The sequence below is a fragment of the Schistocerca nitens genome, chromosome 7 (assembly GCF_023898315.1).
Source record: "Schistocerca nitens isolate TAMUIC-IGC-003100 chromosome 7, iqSchNite1.1, whole genome shotgun sequence".
Lineage (NCBI taxonomy): Eukaryota > Metazoa > Arthropoda > Insecta > Orthoptera > Acrididae > Schistocerca > Schistocerca nitens.
Window position 1 is genome coordinate 216,354,971 of NC_064620.1, and position 20,567 is coordinate 216,375,537.

The 20,567-nt window shown below is 40.9% G+C and overlaps 1 protein-coding gene across 1 annotated transcript in view; it reads left to right on the top strand.

The window, feature by feature from the left end:
* Positions 1-20,567, top strand: part of LOC126195033 (death domain-associated protein 6-like) — a 179,632-nt gene that overhangs the window by 107,615 nt on the left and 51,450 nt on the right. The window contains exons 6-7 of the mRNA XM_049933477.1: positions 6,588-6,760; positions 17,292-17,454. Of these exons, the coding sequence (XP_049789434.1) occupies positions 6,588-6,760; positions 17,292-17,454 (336 nt within the window). The remainder of the gene's footprint in view (positions 1-6,587; positions 6,761-17,291; positions 17,455-20,567) is intronic.

Genomic DNA, 20,567 nt, shown 5'->3' on the forward strand with positions numbered 1-20,567 from the left:
GGATGTTTGCTGCCACAAGTGCATGACACAAATCATTGCAGAACTTGTTTTTTTCGGAGGATTCACCAGATTTATTGGTTAAAAGAGTTTGCTTCAATTTTGACTTTCGTTCAACATTAGCTTTGTGTGCGATTCCATCTGCATGCTGAGTTAAGTGAGATTTCTTAACTCTCGAAACCTAATACAAGAGAAAAAGGAAATGCAGTTAAGAATCGCATATAAAGAGTATTTCGTATTACTAAAGGATAGCGATAAAAAAGAATCCTAAGTGACAGGTAAATAAAAAGTCTAAGAAAAACATCAACTTACCTCCTTGTTGCATGCTTGGCAGAAAATAATTTTCCCATCTGTTGTATAATGTGGAAAATCTTGCAGCCACTGCCTTATATGAGTAGACTTTGAACTAGCTGTTTTCGGCATGGCGTAGTATTCTCACACAGAAACTAGAATTTATTTTGCACTTAGAACGTCATAACACTTAACACGTCAGTCGCTACACAGTGTACTGATTTGTTTTCGCTGGGAATAAGTGAATGATGACCTGTTTGTTTTTTTTCCATTTTACTGCGGTGCATGGGAGCGGTAGGGGAAGTACCGTACTCGTTGCTGTACATATGGCACCTGACAGATGGCCGCCCCTTCTGAACAAGCGAATGGAATCTACCGGTGCTTCAGATGAAAACATCTCACTACTGGCAAATTATTTTTTGAACCGGAAAATTCACGTATAATACCTTTCACGAAACAGAGTAGTTTGATAGAACTGCCTGTAGACAGCAGCGAGAAATTGCGCGAAGGGCAGTAATTTAGCTATAGTGGGCGTCTACGATTAACATTGTGATTTTTTAATCCGTGCTCAGCTTAAGGCCTATGAAACTGTTTCTTTGCGAAAATACACAGCTGGCCAGAATCCTACGAACGAAATATTTTCAAATATAACATTTAGTACTCCCACGTTCGATTCTAATGTGTAACTCAAATCTTTGACCGCTTCCCATTCACTCACCGAAGTTAAGCACTGTCGCGCTCGGCGCGTACTTGGATGGGGTGCCGAGTGCTGTTGGTAGTGAGGCAAGCAAAGGAATTGTAAACAGTCTCTAACGACCCTCGCCTTCGACGAGACGTAAAGCCCTAAGTTTACTTCCTTTTTCTAATCTTTGAAAACACAAGAACTCTATGTCAGATTAACGAAATAGGTACTTTTTAGGATTTTGATGCCGAAATAGGCGTCAACGTCCTATAGAACTAATGGTATTCAGTTCAGTTAGTCATGAAACGCATAAGTACCAACTTATAGGCAAATTGGAGCTTAGTAAAAAAAAATAGGTTTTAACCTAAAGATCCATGATCTATTTTTTACATATGAATAATAAAACACCTATAAAGTGTATTTGGTATTAACAGGGATAGCGATATAAAAAAATAAAAAAAAGACCGAAGTGTTAGGCAAATACAAAGCATGAGCGCATATCAACTAGCCACCTTGCTGCACGCTGGGCAGAAAATATTTTTTTCCATCTGTCGTATAGTGTGGAAAAACTTGGAGCCACTGTCTTATATGATGAAATAGGCACTTTTTAAGATATTAAAGCCGAAATGGGCAAAAATAGGCAATAATGTCAAAATAGGCTTTTTTTAGGTCCTATAGAATTAATGCTATTAAGTGTAAATAGTCATGAAACGCATAAGCACAAATTTTTATTCAAATAGGAACTCAGGAACAAAATAGGTTTTTACCTAAAATCCGCAGTCTATTGATAACCAACGTCAGCATGCATGCATCCAAAACAAAAAAGGCCTTCAACAGCAGTTTTTTTTCTTTTCACAATAACTATCTTCTCCGTTGGTTTATAATTCTTCACAGTACACATGGGATGGTACATATTTCCATCGAATGACTTACTTCAGTGGAATACAGGCATGAACAAAATTACCGTAGTAACAAGTTTTTTCATATTAACAATGTTATAATTTATTCTGTGTCAAATCTGCTGGCCCAATGATGTCTTCCTCTGGTCCTTTGGTGTGGCGAGGCTGTCGGCTCAGTGTGTACAGCAGCCAACTTCCGAAGCTGCCATTACTGTGCTGCTTCCAGTCTGCTGGCATTATTTCAGCATTCTCAGACACATGGAACACAAGAATACAAAGAAAAACACTGCACACAGTATGTCTTTCACAAGTTTTTAACCTATTACATTTATGAATATTGAGCATGAAGCTCGTTAACTACATATTACTTTCAATATTCACTCAAGAATATCAGCACACAGTACATCAACCACAGCAGGCAGTCTTTTCAAATGCTCCTTATTTATGGATGATTTTGCAGTCTTCTGCTCTTTCATATCACAAGACCAAGTTGTCAGTTGCAACTCATGGTGAAGAGGCTGGAGGGTTGGACTGCAAAGATTGCTTTCATGTTTTATGCAGAGACCCGTTCATTTTAATCATTCCCCTTGTCTTTTTGCTGTACATGAGTTGTGTATGTGGGACACAATTCTACATTTTAAAGTCTGTTTGTGGTTTCAAGGCCTCATTTTTTACTCCAAACTGTCGTGGTTATCACACCTAAAGAGCCTGAGGATAAGGGAGCCACAGCTCTCGGGAAGCAGACAGAATGCTTCTGCTGTAGCTTTGTAGGTTCTTCATGGGATTGTGATTGGACTATGGGTGCACATTGTAAGGGTCAGTGAGGTCTTCTTACCCAAAGATCATTGGCACTATATGCCCTGAGGGAATCAGATTGGCCTTGAGTGCTTGCAGGATCAGCGCCATACCCAGTCTCTGTGCTGAGGCTGGTGAACCACCACTTACCATCCAGTGGCAACTCTGTCAGGCATGTAAGTTCCTCACTACTCCTCATTCACCAGCATACCATGCCATTGTTTGTCCATCTATGGGAATACATCTTTACCAATTGCTCACAGGCAATGAGGCCATTAGCGATCTGCACAAAGTGTGTGCTGCAATCCCATGGTGTGGATCACATGGCACACCAAATCGAGAATTTCAACCACCTGCCACCCTGGTTACTGCAGAGACCCAGAGTAATTTTGAATTTAGTTCAGTACAGAAGAGGTTGCACTCTTGTATAAAGTTTTAATACATTATTTTATAACATTTTAATTGACTCTGTAGCTGTAGTTATGGATAGGTCTAAACAGGGGGATTCTGTTGGTTAACGTGTTGTTTTCCCTGATCATGTCCTCAAGATCCGACTGCCTCCAGACTTTACTGTCATTGATGTGGAATTATATGTGATCTTGCTGTCGCTGGAGCAAATGAAAGATGTTTTGAGTGCTAAATTCCTTGTCTGTTCCAATTCCCTGAGTTCCTATCACTCTCTACAATGCTTGTGCCCAGCAGATAAAGTAGTCCAGAGTATCCAGGACATCCTCCTCAAATGAAAAGGCTTGGGAAGGAGGTGTCTCTCTGCGGGTGCCAAGGTACATAGGTATTTCAGGGAACGAAAGGAGGGATGTGACAGCCAAGGATATATGTTGCGATCCGCAGACCCAGTATTGTGTTTCAGTAAATTGTGCACATGATATGACATGGGTGGACTGACTGTCCACCAGGCTGAGCATCCGACTCTTTGTGAAACTTCTGTGTTTTCCATAATCATTTTTCCCTGTTGGATGGTGTTATTCTCTTTTTGTCGGAAGGGGGTACTCCCCTTGTTGCTGTTCCAGTGCCACTGCCCTGCAAGGTTCTCACCCTGTTACATCAAGGTGACTGCACTAAACATTTGGCATGTCGGCATGTGTTCTATTCTGGCATTGATTGTGAGGTGAAGTGCCTGGTCACAGGCTGCAACCAGTGTTCCAAACAACAGGCCGCACAGCACACAGTTTTTTCCTCTTGGCCAGTGCCCATGCTATTGGAGTGAATCTGTATAGGCTTTGCCGGACCTTTCTTGGATATCTTTTGGCTGTTGGTTGTTGCTGTCTTTTCCAAGTTACCATATGTTGTTCATTGTCTATACTCCATGGCAGATGCGACAGTCAAGCTGCTGCCAGAGATTTTTTTCTATCAAAGGCCTACCTTGTACGGTAGTTTTGGACAGTGGTCCTAAATTTTTGGATCAGTCCTTTAGATTTTTGCTCACACAATGGCATCCACCGTGGCATGGTGCCTCCCTTTCATCTGCAATCTAATGGCAAGGCAGAACATCTTTTGTGGGCCTTAAAAACGCAAATGTGCAGAGACATCAAGGAATTCCCAACAGAAGAGGAGTTTTGCACTGCTGGCAGCCACACCTCTTGCCCCCAGACAGTCATCTCTGCAGCAGCTACAAAGTGATCGTGATTTGTGCCGGGAACCGTGGTCTAAGCCCGAGGCTTCAGACAACACCAGTGTCGGAGTTCAGGCATCATCCATAGTCAGCATGGGCACCATGTGTTCATGGTGGACATTGACGAGTGCCTTGTGGCCTGCCACTCCAATCAGTTGTGCCCTCAGGTGCACAGTGATGCCACTCAACAGACCGCCATGCTGGCACCTCTTCCACCGGCATTGCCGTTCGTGCCCTTGCACCCTCCTGAGGTGATTTCCAGCTGCTCCACCAGTGCCCTGGCTGCACCCAAGCAATGTGGCTCGGCCTCGCAGTGCTTCTGCAGTGCCTTTTTTAGCAGGGCTGGTGTGGGGAGTTGGGGGAATGGCTGCCAGTCATCATCAGCATTCCCACAGGCACCTCCTATGCTGGTGCCAGCATCTCCTACATTGACTACGTTATCTTCAGACACCACAGCTTCCCAGCTCACGGCACCTCTCACAAAGTGCTATGTTGACATGACCTCTGCCTGCAGGGTGCTGGGGTTGTCCACTGGCTTTTCTGGCCGGGGAGGAAGACGTGTGTGTGTGTGTGTGTGTGTGTGTGTGTGTGTGTGTGTGTGTGTGTCTGCTCTCTTGCCACTTTCGCTCCTGCTTGCTAGTTCATATAGACTGGGACTTGTTTGCACCCAGGACAACTGTTTCTGACACTATGGATGTGTGAAACATCATAGTTTTGCAGAGGAGCCTGCATCTGGGCACTCTTCTTACCAAGAAAGGAGGAGTGTAGTTACTCATGCATTACAACTACACCACCACTACTGCAACACATGTCATTTTTGAGTAGCACGCTGTTGAATTGCTCCAGGCACCTCCACCAAAGGCCTCCAACCGTGGACTGCAGTCACTTGCTAGTGGGAAATACCATTTATATTTTTGTGAACTGGCCATAATTTCATCATGCGCCACTGGTTTCTGTGAATTGTGAAGAGAATGCTACAAAAGAAATGATGTAATTTTAGTGTGATATCTACAGTGTGCTGTCGCACATTTGCATATGGTCAGTGGCTGCCACGGAATACATGAACAACTGTCATACAGTGGAAACTCCCAGTTGTAATAACTGTTGTAATAGCCAAATTCAGAATAGCCCTTCAGAGAGCTCCCCTTACCCCTGTGTGACATCACATCCACCTACTACAGAGGGTGTGAGCAACAATGACACAATAATGAGTAATGTGGTGCACATTATTGTGGAGAATGTCAACTATTGATTTTATTTACATGAAGGGTGTGCCTTGTATTGTCACACCACTCAGATCTCAGAGGTGATTCAAACATTTATAACATTATTAATCTCAAGGTGTGCTATGTGCTAATGGTGTGGATGACTGTAGAAGCAAACCAGTCATTTGCAATCAACCAGCGAGATACCTACTGCACAGAAGTCGTATTAGGCTTATCAAGTAAGTGGAGCTCCATCTGAATCAACTGTCCTTTCCCTAGCATCTTGTAGGTCCAAAGTGACTTATATTTTTCAAAACAAAAAATATTCTAGTGGATTGAGTGGATTGTGTGTGTGTGTGTGTGTGTGTGTGTGTAAACTCTGGTAGAAAAACTCAAGCAGAAAACTGAGATATAAACCCTTTGATTATGTGCTTATCTTTTGCTGTTTCACAACCCGGGCCATCTGGATCCTACCTTCCACCACCAGCATTTCTCAACTACACAGATGGGAGTTACACATACTTTGCTCCCAGAATCTTGCTGGCCTCATTCTTTGTTGACCCATAGTCTACACACCCTCCAACCAAAAGTTTGCCCTTCTTCTGTCCATCAACCCCTACCAGTTCACATTTCCACATCACCTTCATCATTGGCCAGCTCTCCACGAGCTCCGGCACCCATGCATCACATGTCTAGCTCATACACTTGCCACCCATCCCTCCTGCATGCCTAGCCAGCAATCCTGCTACCTCCTTTCAGCTGCTTGCTACCCAACCCCCAGTCCCTCCACACCCAGTGCACTTCTCAGACTGTAGTCACAGCATAGTGCATCCAGCTGGCGCTATGTAGGGGCACTGACTGTGTGTGTGTGTGTGTGTGTGTGTGTGTGTGTGTGTGGAGGGGGGGGGGGGGTGCTTCAGGGGTACAGTAGCACAAGAGAGAACTGATTCTGAAAGATATCATGTTTTCTCTCTGTTTTGTGTGTTCCTATCAATGACTCAACACCTCTGCTATTCTGTGAGTGGTTTCCATTACTCCTAAATTTTTTGCATAAGACACAAACATGCTGACCAAGTTATCTTTTACAGCTAAAGCAGCATTCCAGACCATTGGAGAGCAACTGCAGCGGCAGCGACAATTCTCTACGTGGAATGCACACTCGCATTATTTGGGTGATAACAGGGATCCAGCTGAAGACGACCAGGAGCTGGATGAGAAACTTAGAGAGAACAAGAAGGACTTTGGGAGTCGTATAAATGAGGTTGAAATCGTTCCTTCCAAACTGTTAAATATTTTTATCTTTATATTTTTTAGTAATATGCATGGCTCAGACGTTAAATACTTCAAATTGGTTGTTTTGAATGACGGTAATTCCTATGATCAATAACAGGTTGCAAACTCCGAATTCCTGAAGATGTTTGAATTCATAAGAGATGTTCTACTACAACACATAACTATCATAATATTGATTTATAAATATTACTGATGCTGTATAGCTACATCTTCAGCGATGGGTAACTAGCTTGTGCACTCTTTTGTCTTTTACTTATTTTCGTTTTTACCGATATAGACATATAAAATATGAATCATGATTACAGAGCTCTTGTGCCTAATCAGTAATTACCTACTGCTTAATTGATAATGGAACAATGTGTTGAAGAGGTAGCTTAGAGAAACAACTGCTGCCTTCTTATAGGATCCTACATGTGAGAGAAAGAAAAGAGAAGGGAAAAATATATATAGACCATAGAGTGTAAGGAAGAATGACCCACATAGAGCGATGGATTAAAAGAGAGACAGTGCCGAGACCGAAGGTTCTGGGTGACTTATTCTTCACTACATCAGATTTCAGTCCCCCACCCCCAATGATGGTGTCACCTGTTCTGAAAGTTCGAGGTTCATTGCCTTCTTCAATTTGTATTTATGAAAGCCACACCCATGTTGTACCTATTTTGGTGCTCGATCAGTAGGCGCTCTTCTTCTGTGTCGTAGTGCATATCATACCTTTGTACTGTGAATGTGGACATTTAGTGCAGAAATGTCCCTGGACGGATGACACAGTTGTCTAGTATATAGAAATTTGCAACAAACAATAGAAGGCACTTGAGGACTTAACAGTAATGTGGAAAGGGCAGATTACAACTCACCACATGGATGAGGCACTGGCAGGCACACGGGAAAAGTATACTAGAAATATTTCAACTTTCGGACAAAGTGCTTCTTCAGAAGTAGAAAAGTCACACACATTTACATAACAGTAACTCACACACCCATGGTGATTGTCTCCTGGTGCTAATTGTAAGCATCTGATTTTAAACAAATCCCAGTTCAAGTCTTCAAACATAAGAGATACAGTTCCTGTTCTTGGAGTGCACTGCAGTGATCAGAATAGAAAGGTGTCTTCAGGTTAGACCTTTTCTTTTTAAATTTGTTAGAATGGTATTAACTGTGTTGTATAACAATTTATTTTCTGCATACGTATCTACACTGAGTCAACATTTGACCCTCTCTATCTTGAGCCATGTACAGCTCGTTACTTATATGCTGGTTTCTAGTGTAGGATCACCCAGTCCTAAATAAATTTGCAAGCTCAAAGAATTACAGAAATTTATTTAAATGAATTTGATACCCCACACATTCTACACATGGTTAATATTACCACCACATTTATCATGTGTTTCAGCAGTGTGTAGTTGTGGTTCATGTGTGCCTTCACATTTCAAGAACTTCAACTGGAGTCTTAGGAAGGAGCTATGTCTGCACCATTCTCAAAAAACGATGAAACATACTGTAGGCTGAACTTCGAAAGTGCATTTCCTTAAGTTGTTTGCTAAACAGGTGGATAGAACTCAACAGAATACAGCACTATAGATACAGAGGAGGATGTGACACTTATAGCCGGCAATCACAATATCCACCGTGCCAGTGATGAGAGCTGTATTGTGGATGTAACCATCTTCATGGTGATTAAGTATTTCATAAATGAGACACCTGAGCAGCTTTTACTTTACACTGCAATTTTTGCTGAAACTCTTAAAGCAGTCATGAAAGAATGAATTTCTTTGAAGAGTTATTTATAATACTTTCAGTGATCATTGTCAAAAATCGCAATAGAAAGTTCTGGTAGAATGTAAATAATTTGGAATGAAGGTAAAGATCATGGCTACATTGTGCCATACAAATGTATGTATAACTTCAAAAATACAGTTCCTTAAGTTGTTTGATAAACAGGTGGATAGAACTCATTGGAATAATTCATTGCATTGCCAAAGCCTCATAATTATTTTATTCCATTCTCATTTTGACACTATAAATACTAACTCACAAGGAAGTATAAATGCTTTTAAATGTGTATCTTAGTACTTCCCATATTCTTTTTGATCCATTATGAAGTCATAGGGAACTAAGAATGGGAAGCAATCGTGAAAAGATGGAACCCAAACTGGATTTTCCTGCAGACACTTTGAAGTTACCATGAGGCCATGCTTTGTCATATAGCCCAATTTTATAGCCCTAAAACTTTCAGAGAGCAATGTGTAAATTATAATGTCCCTGCCACAGTGTATGGGGCTGAACAGTCATTGTATGAGGGTAGTTATAAATTTTTAATTGTGATCTCAGAAAAATCAGGTCAATTTTTTGTCTGTTTGCAAGTGCATGTCAGCAAGCCTGATACACATTAAAATCTCTGCCTAACAGTATTGTAGCACACTGCTACAGGAGCCAAAACAAAATGACTTAGCACATTCATAAAGAGGAATATTGTGTGGTAATTTGTTCTCCACATTTGAAAGTAGACAATACTGCAAAAGTCCAAGCTGAGTTAATGGAGGTGTATGGCAACAGTCAACCATCATGCAAAACAGTGATTAGGTGGCGTAGATGCTCCTGTTTTTGTCAAAAAGTCTGAATGCCAAAGAGCAAAGTGGCAGACCATCTCTACATGAAGAATGAGGAGTCTCAGGAGAACTGGAAGCCATACTGTTCAAAAAGATAATTCTATCACAATTGAAGAAATAGTCGTAAAAGTGAAAATCAGTCGGTAAGTTTTCAACATCTTGCATGACATTTTGTGAATGGAGGAGGTCACTGCCTCATGTGGCTGCTCACATCCATTCAAAAAGCTCTCGAAATTGGCAGTGGCAGAAATGTTGCAGCTTTGTTAGCTCAAGCCAGATGACTTATTTGGCTGCCTGATCACCATGTATGAATTCTGGGCCACCAAGACAATCGAGCAAACACTGGAAACAGGTGAATTAACGCTACTGAAAAAGGTGGAGACCCAACCATAATCAGGCAAGGTAATGCTGGGTGCTTGTTGGGACAGCCACGACTTGGAGCTAATAGGTATTGCTTGTAAGGGCCAAACCGTCATAGGAGTATACTACCAAACTCTGCTGATGACTTTATTGGACAAAGTGTCACAAACTGCTGTCCAAGTGGGTGTTTATGCTTGATTAGAACACCCCACTCATTCTGCACAGAACACAGCAGTCATGCTGTTTCTTTGTGCTATGAAATTTTACCTCACACTCTGCTCCTGACATGACACCCAGTACTCTCTTCATATTTTATTAAGAAAGAAACATTCCACTGCAGACATTTCCAGGATAGGGACAAGCTGATTTTTTGGGTGGAACGTTTTCAGAAAGCCAAAATGCGGGATTGTACAATGAAGGTATTCACCAAATCATCCTGTGTTGGGAAATGTCAAATTGAAGGACGAATATATAAAGAAGGGTGAACACTGTCACCAAGTTTAATAGTGTCAACATGATTATTTTGAGGTGATAATTGAAACGACCGTCTCGCACATGTGATTCTGAAGTCATTGGAGTAAGTGTGATGTGACTTTTAGATGTGTTCTCAGATTCTGTGTTTGCCCTTCAGAGGATTTAGCAAATTTGCTCAGAAAACAGAATGATTCAGAATGTCAAGGATAAACTAATATTGTTACAGTGAGAAAAACAGGAAGGAAGATGGTAATATTCCTGCTGGATGACTAGGTACATGAGAATGAGCAATCCAGGGGCAATAATAGGGAAAGTTTTCTGATACAGTATGGCATTCCATTATCAACTATTACCTCGTACACAAAGAGAAGAGTAATACCCTGTGGGGGAAAAAAGATAATGCAACACCCTCAGGGACAAGGTCATTTTACTGACAAGTGAGATGGTATGACAACGTTTTGAGACCAAATGAAATATATGTCACATGAAAGGGTTTCCAGACAGTTGCATCAATACATTATCAATAGATTATCCCAAGCATCTTGTGCCTTTTGTTGCAGCTTGGCAATCATTCTTGCAGGCTTGACCCAGATGTGTTCAGTAGATGAGAGATCTGGTGATCTTACTGCCTATGTCAGTTATAAACCATGAAGAGTATGTTGTGTTGCAGCAGCTGTAAGTGCACATGCATTGTCCTTTTGAAAAAGCACATCATCATCCTATCAAAGAAATGGCAGTAGAATAGGGATAACAGCCTGTGCAGTGTATCGGGCACTGGTGTCTTTACGCTGCAGAAATACCACACATGACTGTGAGTCATAACTGTTGACCCCCCATGCTTTAAGCCTCGGATCGGATCTTTGTGTCGTGAGTGAATGCACACTGGAATAAACAGCTCACCAGGTCTACACCACACTTGTGTGCACCCATCACTTGCATACAGACAGAACCTGATCTAATCAATGAAGACAACAGAGTGCTGTTCCACTCTCCTGTAAACTCTTTCATGACGCCAAAGTAGCCATTTTTGGTATTGTCGTGGTGTCAGTGGCAGCCTGGCCAGAGGCACACTTGATTGTAACCCTGCTGTAAGCAGACAGTTCCCATTGTCCCTGATGACACAGCAGGTGCAACATGTGCCTGGATTTCATCTGTGAAAGATGTTTGGTGAACCACTGCTGCTCACACAGGGCTTCGATCTTGACACGCGTCTATATGATATGGACATCCAGAACCTGACCTACAAGTGTGGGAATGTTGCATAGACCACTTCTGGAAGCAATGACACCACTGATACATTGTGCTCAACATACACAGTAATCTGTTAAAACCTCTCTCCATCCAGGTTTCCACAGGCCCTCAGTGCAAATGAGGCAGGGAAACCAAATATTTAAAACGCATATGGCAGGCCAGATATCCTACCAAATGACTGAAGCTGTTCAACTGTAGCACATACTTATTGGGGGGGTGTGTGCATGGGTAATAACCTAGAATGAATGTTGCAAACACTGTTCACCTTTAAACTGAGCACAGTTACTGCCTGCAGTGTCAAAGTAGAGGGTGCGCAGAGAGGCCTCCTGATTGCAATCTGGTGCTATTGACCCTGACAAATGAATCGCTAACACTTCATCCCCTTAGTATGCACATATTATACCCTGAGCCACTGAACACAGTACTTGAGGATGTTGCAATCCCCCTCCCTGCCAGGGTATTTTAAAGGGAGAGTGACTGAGTGGGGATCCAAAACAGTGAGCTACATCAGGTGAAGTGAATCACAAAACTATAGTGGATGTTACTTGAGTCACTCTGCTGGAAAGAAGTCACACTGGCATGAATGAGGATGGACATGACACTGCTCTGAGAGACATAATCACCTCGTCCAGGAAAAAGACACTCCAATTTGCAGTGTTTGTGAAGTTCTGATTGACTGCATTTTATTTTCATAAAAGAGGGCAGCAGTTTACCTAGATAAATGACCTGCTCTCCATTGTAGGTAAATTGTAATGATTGTGGGAAAAGGTTTTGTGCATTCTCTGGGCCTCAAAAAATTTGGTAGGATATCTGGCCTGCCATATGTGTTTTAAATATTTGGTTTCCTTGTGATTAAGCAGGGTCTGCCTTCTCACAAAAATACAATTTTTGTTTTGTATAATCCCTAAGCACGTGTCGCCACAGTTATGGTATGTTCAGCATGTGCTTTGTTTTATTGCTTCTGACAAGTGTACATACAAATTTTATGTAGTTCAGGAATATGTCAACATCAGATTTTATGATTACATATGTACTTTACTTTTGTTGTTGTTGTTAAGTGTGGCCTGTGGTTGTTAACATAAATCAGCTGCAGGTCTAAATTAATACAGCAAGATGTCATTTGCAACACAGGAATATTATAAACATCGTACTGAATTCTAGTTTAGCATATAACCTCTAAACCATGTATTCCAGTAAAATAGTGTCATATGCCCTTTTTTGTGCTTACTATTGCTGTAACTGACCTGTCCTGAGCTGTACTTTATTAATTGTCTACTAGTGTGTTATGTTGTTGTTGTTGTTGGTGTTGTTGTTGTTGTTGTTGTTGTTGTTGTTGCTGTTGCTGCTGCTGCCACTTTTATGTTCAAAGCAATCTGTGAGCATCAATAAAATTTTGTGAGGGATTGACTTGGAAAACTATTTAGTGTAGTTTGCTAATTATAGATTGTGTTGTGGATTTATAACAGCATTTACTCAAGCTCATTGATGAATTGTGGATGTTACTCCATTGCTGGTTTCATTGTTGTATAAATTTTAACAAAGAATGGAATTTGTATACACATTAAGCTCCTAAATTTAGAAATGTGTATGTTTATGTTGTTTAACAGTACTCACTTTGTAGTCAGTACTGCACAAGCACTATTAGCCAGTGGTTGCGCACCATAAACACAAAATATTGAGCAACCTCTTCACTGCAGAGAGATCTGTTATTTCTTGAAATGTGTCATGGAGCCCGCTTTCTGAAGATTTACTGCTTTTGAATTATTGTCCAAAATCCCAGTAGTATTATAATACCTAATCCATGGCTATTCTTTGAGAGTTGTGAAATGCGTATCTTGAGGAGACAAAGCTTTCGCAGTCTTTCTGGTTGTTCAGTGAGCAACTACTTGATAATTTCAACAATACAGAGCTGTTCCTGTGCAGCTACTTGATAATTTCAACAGTGCAAGGCTGTCCCAGTGAGAAATGACATCTACCTGTAGTCAGTCAAGGGTGCCAAATTCTTCTGTTATATGAATGTTCACCCTCAGTTATTTGATTGCTCTTGGCATTATTAAACCCTGTGGGGCACTGCTCGAATGCCCTTAGAACCATGTGGTTGTCTTATTGGGTAGGTAAAACTGACTTAACAGTGTACCATGGCATACTTCATGTTCCAAATCCCATCTGGCAACTTTAAATAACTGTATTATTTATTACATAGCCTTGGCTGCAAATATGTTTACTTGACTTCACTGTTGTTGATGCACTGATGATTAATATTTTAAACTGTTGACTTCAATGAAGTGCAAACAAGCTTTATAAAATTTACATTAGGAAAAGTGAGCAGGTTGAATGAGCATTAAAATTCTAAGGTTGCATTGCAAGGGCCACATTGACATCCTGTACAGGTTTTTCTGCATTACGTTTTCTGTTATTTCTGTGTGTATGTGTATCTACTTCTGCATTTGTACTCTGTAAATTATCACACGTGGAGGCCAATCAATTATAATTTTCGTCCACTTCTGTTCATCTGAAAATGGTGTGTAGAGAGACATGCCGCCTTTAGGCAACTGTATAAACTCCATTACCTCACATTTTAAAGGTGAGATCCTTATACAGTATGTTTATGGTTTAAGTCCTATGTTTCTTGGCTATTTTTATCAAGTGAGTGCTCAAATTTTTAGGAGTAACCGTTTCCATAGTGTAAACTACCTTTGCTTCAGCATGTCCCACAATGGTTTATCGTACACACGTTATCTAATCAAAAGTGTCTGGACACCTATCAGTGGAGAATGACATGGGGTGTGTCCACCCTTTGGCTTTATAACAGCTTTAAATCTGCTGGGGATGCTTTCAGTGATGTGACTGGATGCCTGTGGAGGAATGGGACCCTATTCTTTGTCAAGAGGTGAATCCGGAGATGATAGTGATATGGACACTGGGATCTGCAGTGAAGTTGATGTTCTAGCTCATCCCAAAGGTGTTCATAGGTTGGGCCTGCTGGCAGGCCTGTCCATTTCAGGAATGTTATTATCCACAAATCATTGCCTCACAGGTGCTACTTAATAATAGGTTACATTGTCATGCTGATACAATCAGTCATTGTCTCCGGAGTGTTCCTCTACTATATGCAGTACATGATGCTGTGAGGTGTGTTCATATCCTTCTGCATTTAGCATTCTCTTACATGCAGTAAGGGGACCATTTTGGCATCTGACAGTGATTTGGGTTCCCTAACCAGCACGGACATGGATATGTCAGAGGTACTAAGGCTGTGAGCAGCAACTGCGGGCTGCCATCGTAAGGGGAGCCACTGTCAAAATAAGAGTGTCATGTGGCACCACCCAGTGGCAGCTTTTGCTGCTGAGCCTGTGACCTGGGCTCGTGCCACAGATCATTGCATGTTGTACCTTGTAGCTATTCGTATCACACCATTGCGCAGCCTAGTTGACTCAGTTTGTTTTCTGGACTGAAGTGGTTACTGATTTGAAACTGTTGTATTTCTACACTGACTTTGCTGAGTCCCAAACTTGTTACTAGTTCATTCACTTTGTGAATTCAGTCAGTTGCGTACATATAGGAATGTGTGTTTGTTTCCTTGTGGTTTATTGTATCCACCAGAGCAAGTGACTATAAATAGGCGTCATACGCCATGCAGGATAGAAAAGTCCACACCCTAATCTGGAAGGGGGGGGGGGGGGGAAGAAATAAAACCCTAACACCACCTCTTCTGTACTTCACTGTTGGCACTACACACGATGGGTATGGCTTATGAGAAGCTGCATGACCGTTCTACTCTCACTTTTTAACTCCATGTGCACAGTCACAGCACTAGCTGGATTGCTGGTAGCATTTGAAACTCAAAAGTGATATCTTCTACTGATGAAATGTCTTACAACCATTTTTTGCAACACTAGAGGGTCATGTCTTTCAGTACATGAGGTCTGTCTGATCTTGGTTTAGTTGTGGTTGTTCCTCCATGTTACCACTGCACAATTGCATCAGCAACAGTTGATCTGGGCAGCTTTAGAAGTGTTGTAATGTCACTAATGGAGTTGTTACTCAAGTGACATTCGATGCCTAGTGCAGGTTCAAAGTTGTGGAGCTCTCCTGACCAACCTGTTCCGCTGTTACTACTCATCTTTCGACAACACAGTACTTCCTGCCTTCTCTTATTCTGGTGAATTCACCCCTTGTGACATATAGTGGTCAATTCTGCATTACATACTTTTGATCAGATAGTGTACCTATGACACTCTTCTGCTCAGTGAGCATCCCAGACAGAGAAAGAATAGTAACAAATGGATGAGGCAGTATGTTTGTAAATGACCTTTTCATATATTTTCTAACAAAGAGACCACCCAGCAACTGTATTTTCTGTAATTTTTTTTAAAATTTATGGTACATAAAGTTCAAAACCAAAACACCAGTTACACAAAGCTGTTCAATGCAGCTCTGAAAAATTCTTTGTAAAATCTGCCAAACTTCATGAACTTTAATTCCCTAAAATGAAAGTGATTTTCATGATGGGTACAGTGGCTCACTGGGTAGTTTCAGAGAATTGTAATCAGGTAATCTCACTATAGACTCCACCCTCCCCCCGAATACTTACATCATTTAATATAAAATTCATCAAATTTTCTAATTAACACATATCTAAATCATTATTCTTATGAAAAATGCAAGTCTTTTTTGTTTCTATTATATATCAAATGAAAAATTTCAGTTTTCATTGCAAATATAAGTTCTTAATTACTGATGTAATATAAAATATTTTATTTATTCTCATATCAGAAATATACATCCAGTTATGACTGTATTACTTTTGTCCAGAACTTGTCCATTTGCAGTGCATTTTCTGTTCCTCAATGAAGTTTCATCTTTTTGGCAGGCAGTTAGACATAGCTAGCATTGAAGCATGTGATGAACAGTGTGGTCTTCTCCACAGTCACAATGAATATCATCTTGATCAGTGTATCTCCATCTTTCAAATTCACTTTGATCTGCCAACTCTAGATCTCAGTCTATTCAGGAACTTCTAAGTCATTCATTTTTCATCATAGTCAGAAGGTAAAGTTTCAGAAACTCTTTTCTACTCAGGAGGAAGGTAGGACATAGCCCTTGATAGTTGCAGCCTACTTTTTTCAGCCATGGTTCTAAGTGCCGTCGATGTTCTAAGGAAACTCCTCCTTGACTTCAGTCATTGCAGATGCAGTTCATGCACATACAGAGAATGGATTCTTTCTTGCTCCACTGTCTTTCTTTCCTCATTTGCAGCTATTTCTCTTTGAACAGCAGTTGGTGCTATTTTTGCGAGGTGGTGAAGCCATTTGACTGGACTATATTTAAAGCAACCTGTTATGATTCTGCAAGCATCATTGAGAGCTATGTCCACCTGTTTGCCATGTGTTGAATTATACCAAACAGGTCATGCATACTCTGCTGCAGAAAAGCATAGTACCATTGCAGAAATTTGTGTAGAATGAGGCTGGCTAGCCCACTGTAATATGGGCAGTTTCCATAGAAGATTGTTACTAGTGGAGGCTTTTGACATGGCGTTGCATGCAATGCTTCTTGAAAGTAAGGGATCTATTAAGTGTCATTCCTAGATATTTTGCGGTATCGTATTGTTTCAGTTTGACACCTGACCAAACTGTCTTTAATTTGCAACTAGCTTCCCTGGTTCTCCTTATTGTAATTCACGCTATAAAAATGAATGCACATACAACACTTTAATTATTAAATATATATAAATTAAAAGTTCACAATTTGTTCTGCACTTTTTTTCTGTTTAGGTAATTGTTATATATTTGCTTTTCTTTACAGGTTATTAACAAATTTGCTGATCAAACAAAAGACATGATACCAGAAGAGGTTGCTGATGATGAAATAGCAAGCAAATCAGAGGATGAAGAAGAGGATGGTAGTGAAAAAGAGACTGTTGATGGAAGTGAAACAGAAGATGACTTTGTTGATAAGATTTTGGCAGGTTAGTGTGTGCCAGACAATGTTATGAAATGTTATCATGCATGTTGGAAATGAAACCTATGTACTGGAATAAATTAGGCACAGAGATCATTAATATCAAATAGGAAACACTTTCTAACATTCTGCAAAATGGTATGTATTTGGACATGAAGTGGTTTACAGCTTCTTGAGCCACTATTAGGTGAAAACAGAATGTTGCAACACAGATCAAATGATGTGCAACCCTCACAGGTTTTATTTGTACAGAAGACACAAAAATGATGGCATGTGAAGTGTGTACATAGGAAAGCATTACATTTTTGTCACACAGAAATAGTTACATTAACTAAAACTGAAAACAAAGTTTTTTGATGTGAAGATACAAAGGGCAGGCAAATGAAAACAAGGCTTGGACATTGTTAATGCAGTTTGGTATGTGTGTAGAAGTATTCTGTATGGGGAATCTGGAAGGAACAGCATGCATGTTCACCACTGTGCCACGTGTGTGTGTGTGGTGTGTGTGTGTGTGTGTGTGTGTGTGTCTTCACTACGGAGGCCAGGAAGGAGGAACAGTGAGGCGTAGTGTGATTTTTGACTGCAGAGGGATTGTCTGGCAGTGCAATTCATGCCAATTACCCCTTCTGTCATTGTTGCAGTGAATGCTGCCACCAGAAATGACCACAGTGGAGGGTGAAAAACATTCGGCTCATGTTGGGCATCAGTCACACTATGGATCATGCCATCATGACAGAGCATCAGAAGCTCTGGAAAATTTGTGAACTGAGGGTTCTGCACAGGATGATGGAAGAGCAGAAATTGATCAGAATATCAACATCGCTACTGCACCTGGAATGGTGTCACAATGACGAAGAATATCAGTTCCTGTACTATATTGTCATAGGAGATGAGACATAGTGTCATTTTGAGCCAGAGAACATAGAGCCAATGGTAGAAGCACATGGATTCACCCCTCTGAAAAATTCAGAACTGTGCATGCCAGCTCCAGGAAAGACGTGGTGACATTGTTCTTTGACTGCAATGGCCAACTGCTCACTGACTTTCTGGAACGTGGTGTCACAATTAGTGCACAGCAGTATGTAGACACATTGCAAAAATTTATGTGCACCATCAAGTCCAAGCACCCAGGAATGTTGACAGATGGTGTAATTCCGTTGCAGGCTAGTGCCCACCCACATATTAACAATGTTGTTTTTGACAACACTACAGAAGTTTTACTGGGAAGCCCTTACACATCCTCCACACAGTCCCGCTCTCTCCCCGTGGAATTTCCGTATTTCTGGAGCCCTGAAGGAGGACATTCATCCAGAATGAGATTTTCACTCTGCAGCGGAGTGTGCGCTGATATGAAACTTCCTGGCAGATTAAAACTGTGTGCCGGACCGAGACTTGAACTCGGGATCTTTGCCTTTCGCGGGCAAGTGCCTGTGTGCAATCATAGTGTTGTAAGCAACCGCAAATCTCCCTTTCATTTGACTACCCCTTATACATTTAACAGCTGATGAGAAATAAAATTGAAATTACAGGTCTACTCTAGTGTTTGTAACTAAAAGTTAAATAACAGAGGAGGAAAAAGAAAACTGATTTGGTCATTTGACAAGATCATCTCGTAACAGAAAACCATTCATATTATGGAGAATGTGAAATTTTATGTTCTGTTAAGTAAAGCAGAATAGTGACCCTACAAGAGACACTGGGAATCGGTAAACATACGGCACAGAATGCGAGCTTAGTATTACATTATTATTGTAAATTAAGCTTTATTTTTCATCAGTTATTAAAAGTGTCCCTACTTAAAACATTTGTTTCCTTTTTAATTAATGTAACTAGTTCTGTGTGACAAAAAATGAATGGTTTCTTATGTAAACACTCAAAATGTTATTTGTTTTTATACCTTTTATATCTTCCGTGTAAGCAATATCTTTGTAAGTCACGCTTCATTTTATCTTTGTTTGTAACAGTCAGTTGTAACCTGAAGATGGCGTAAGATGCTGAAAGCTGATTCATGACCAAATAAATATGGTTTTGCAGAACATTGGGAAGCGTTTGCTGTTTAATATTATTATCATGTTGCGTCAAGCACCTACACAAAACCCAGTCAGTATTAAAGGAGATCGTTGTCATCAGTAGTGGAAACTGAGACAATGCTACTGGTAGTATAGAAACATCTGTGATGAATATTGAGCTTCTAAAGAAGGGCATTTCTTCTTTGAGGACAGTGGGGAAAAAGAGGACAAGAGACAACTGGTGAAGAAAGAAAGATAAGGAGGAACGCAAACACAAAGGTAAATTGTGAGCATGCTATCAGTCCTCAGTCAGACATCTAACTCTACATACACTGTGTGATTAAAAAGTTGAAGCACCTAGAAGAGGAGGAGGAAATGAAATAAAACTTCACTGGTGAGAGGATATGATGTTAGAGTATTTCAATGATTACAAACTCGAGTCAAACTGACAAATAACTTGGCATTATAAGCCCACTTATCAGAAAGACATTGCACTGCTTTGGCCTGACGCATGCTCTGATTTGGTTGGGAAGCATGTCATAAAGCTGTTGTTTCCTCTCCTTATACAAATTGGCCCACAACTGTTGTAACTGGTTCTTGATAACCTGGGTGCTAGCACTGGGCCGGAGTTGATACTTGAGCTGATCACACATGTTCTATTGGGGACATGTGAAAGGATCTTGTTGACCATGGGATTGCCTGAACATAGCACAGACAGTTGATAGGACATGTCCCACTTGTTGAAAAGGCATCGTCTTATTCAAAAATGGCACCGCATTACTGTCATGTGAGGGGTAATGTGTGAGGATGCAGGATGTATATCAGAGATCCCTCAATCACTACCATTTGTGACCTGAAGTTATACCTGATAGCTCCCTACACCATGATGCCAGAAGTCACAGCACTGTGCCTCTCCAAACCATTGGAAGAATTGGACCTCCCTAGGTTGCCACCACAGTTACCAACAATGGTCATCCAAGGTACTGCAGGACCGCAATTCATCAGTGAACACATTGTGATACCATTCATCATCAATCCGTGCTTCTCCATCAAGACATCACTCCAAATGCAGCTTTTTGTGTTGTATTAATGGTAACCTATACAGGAGCGG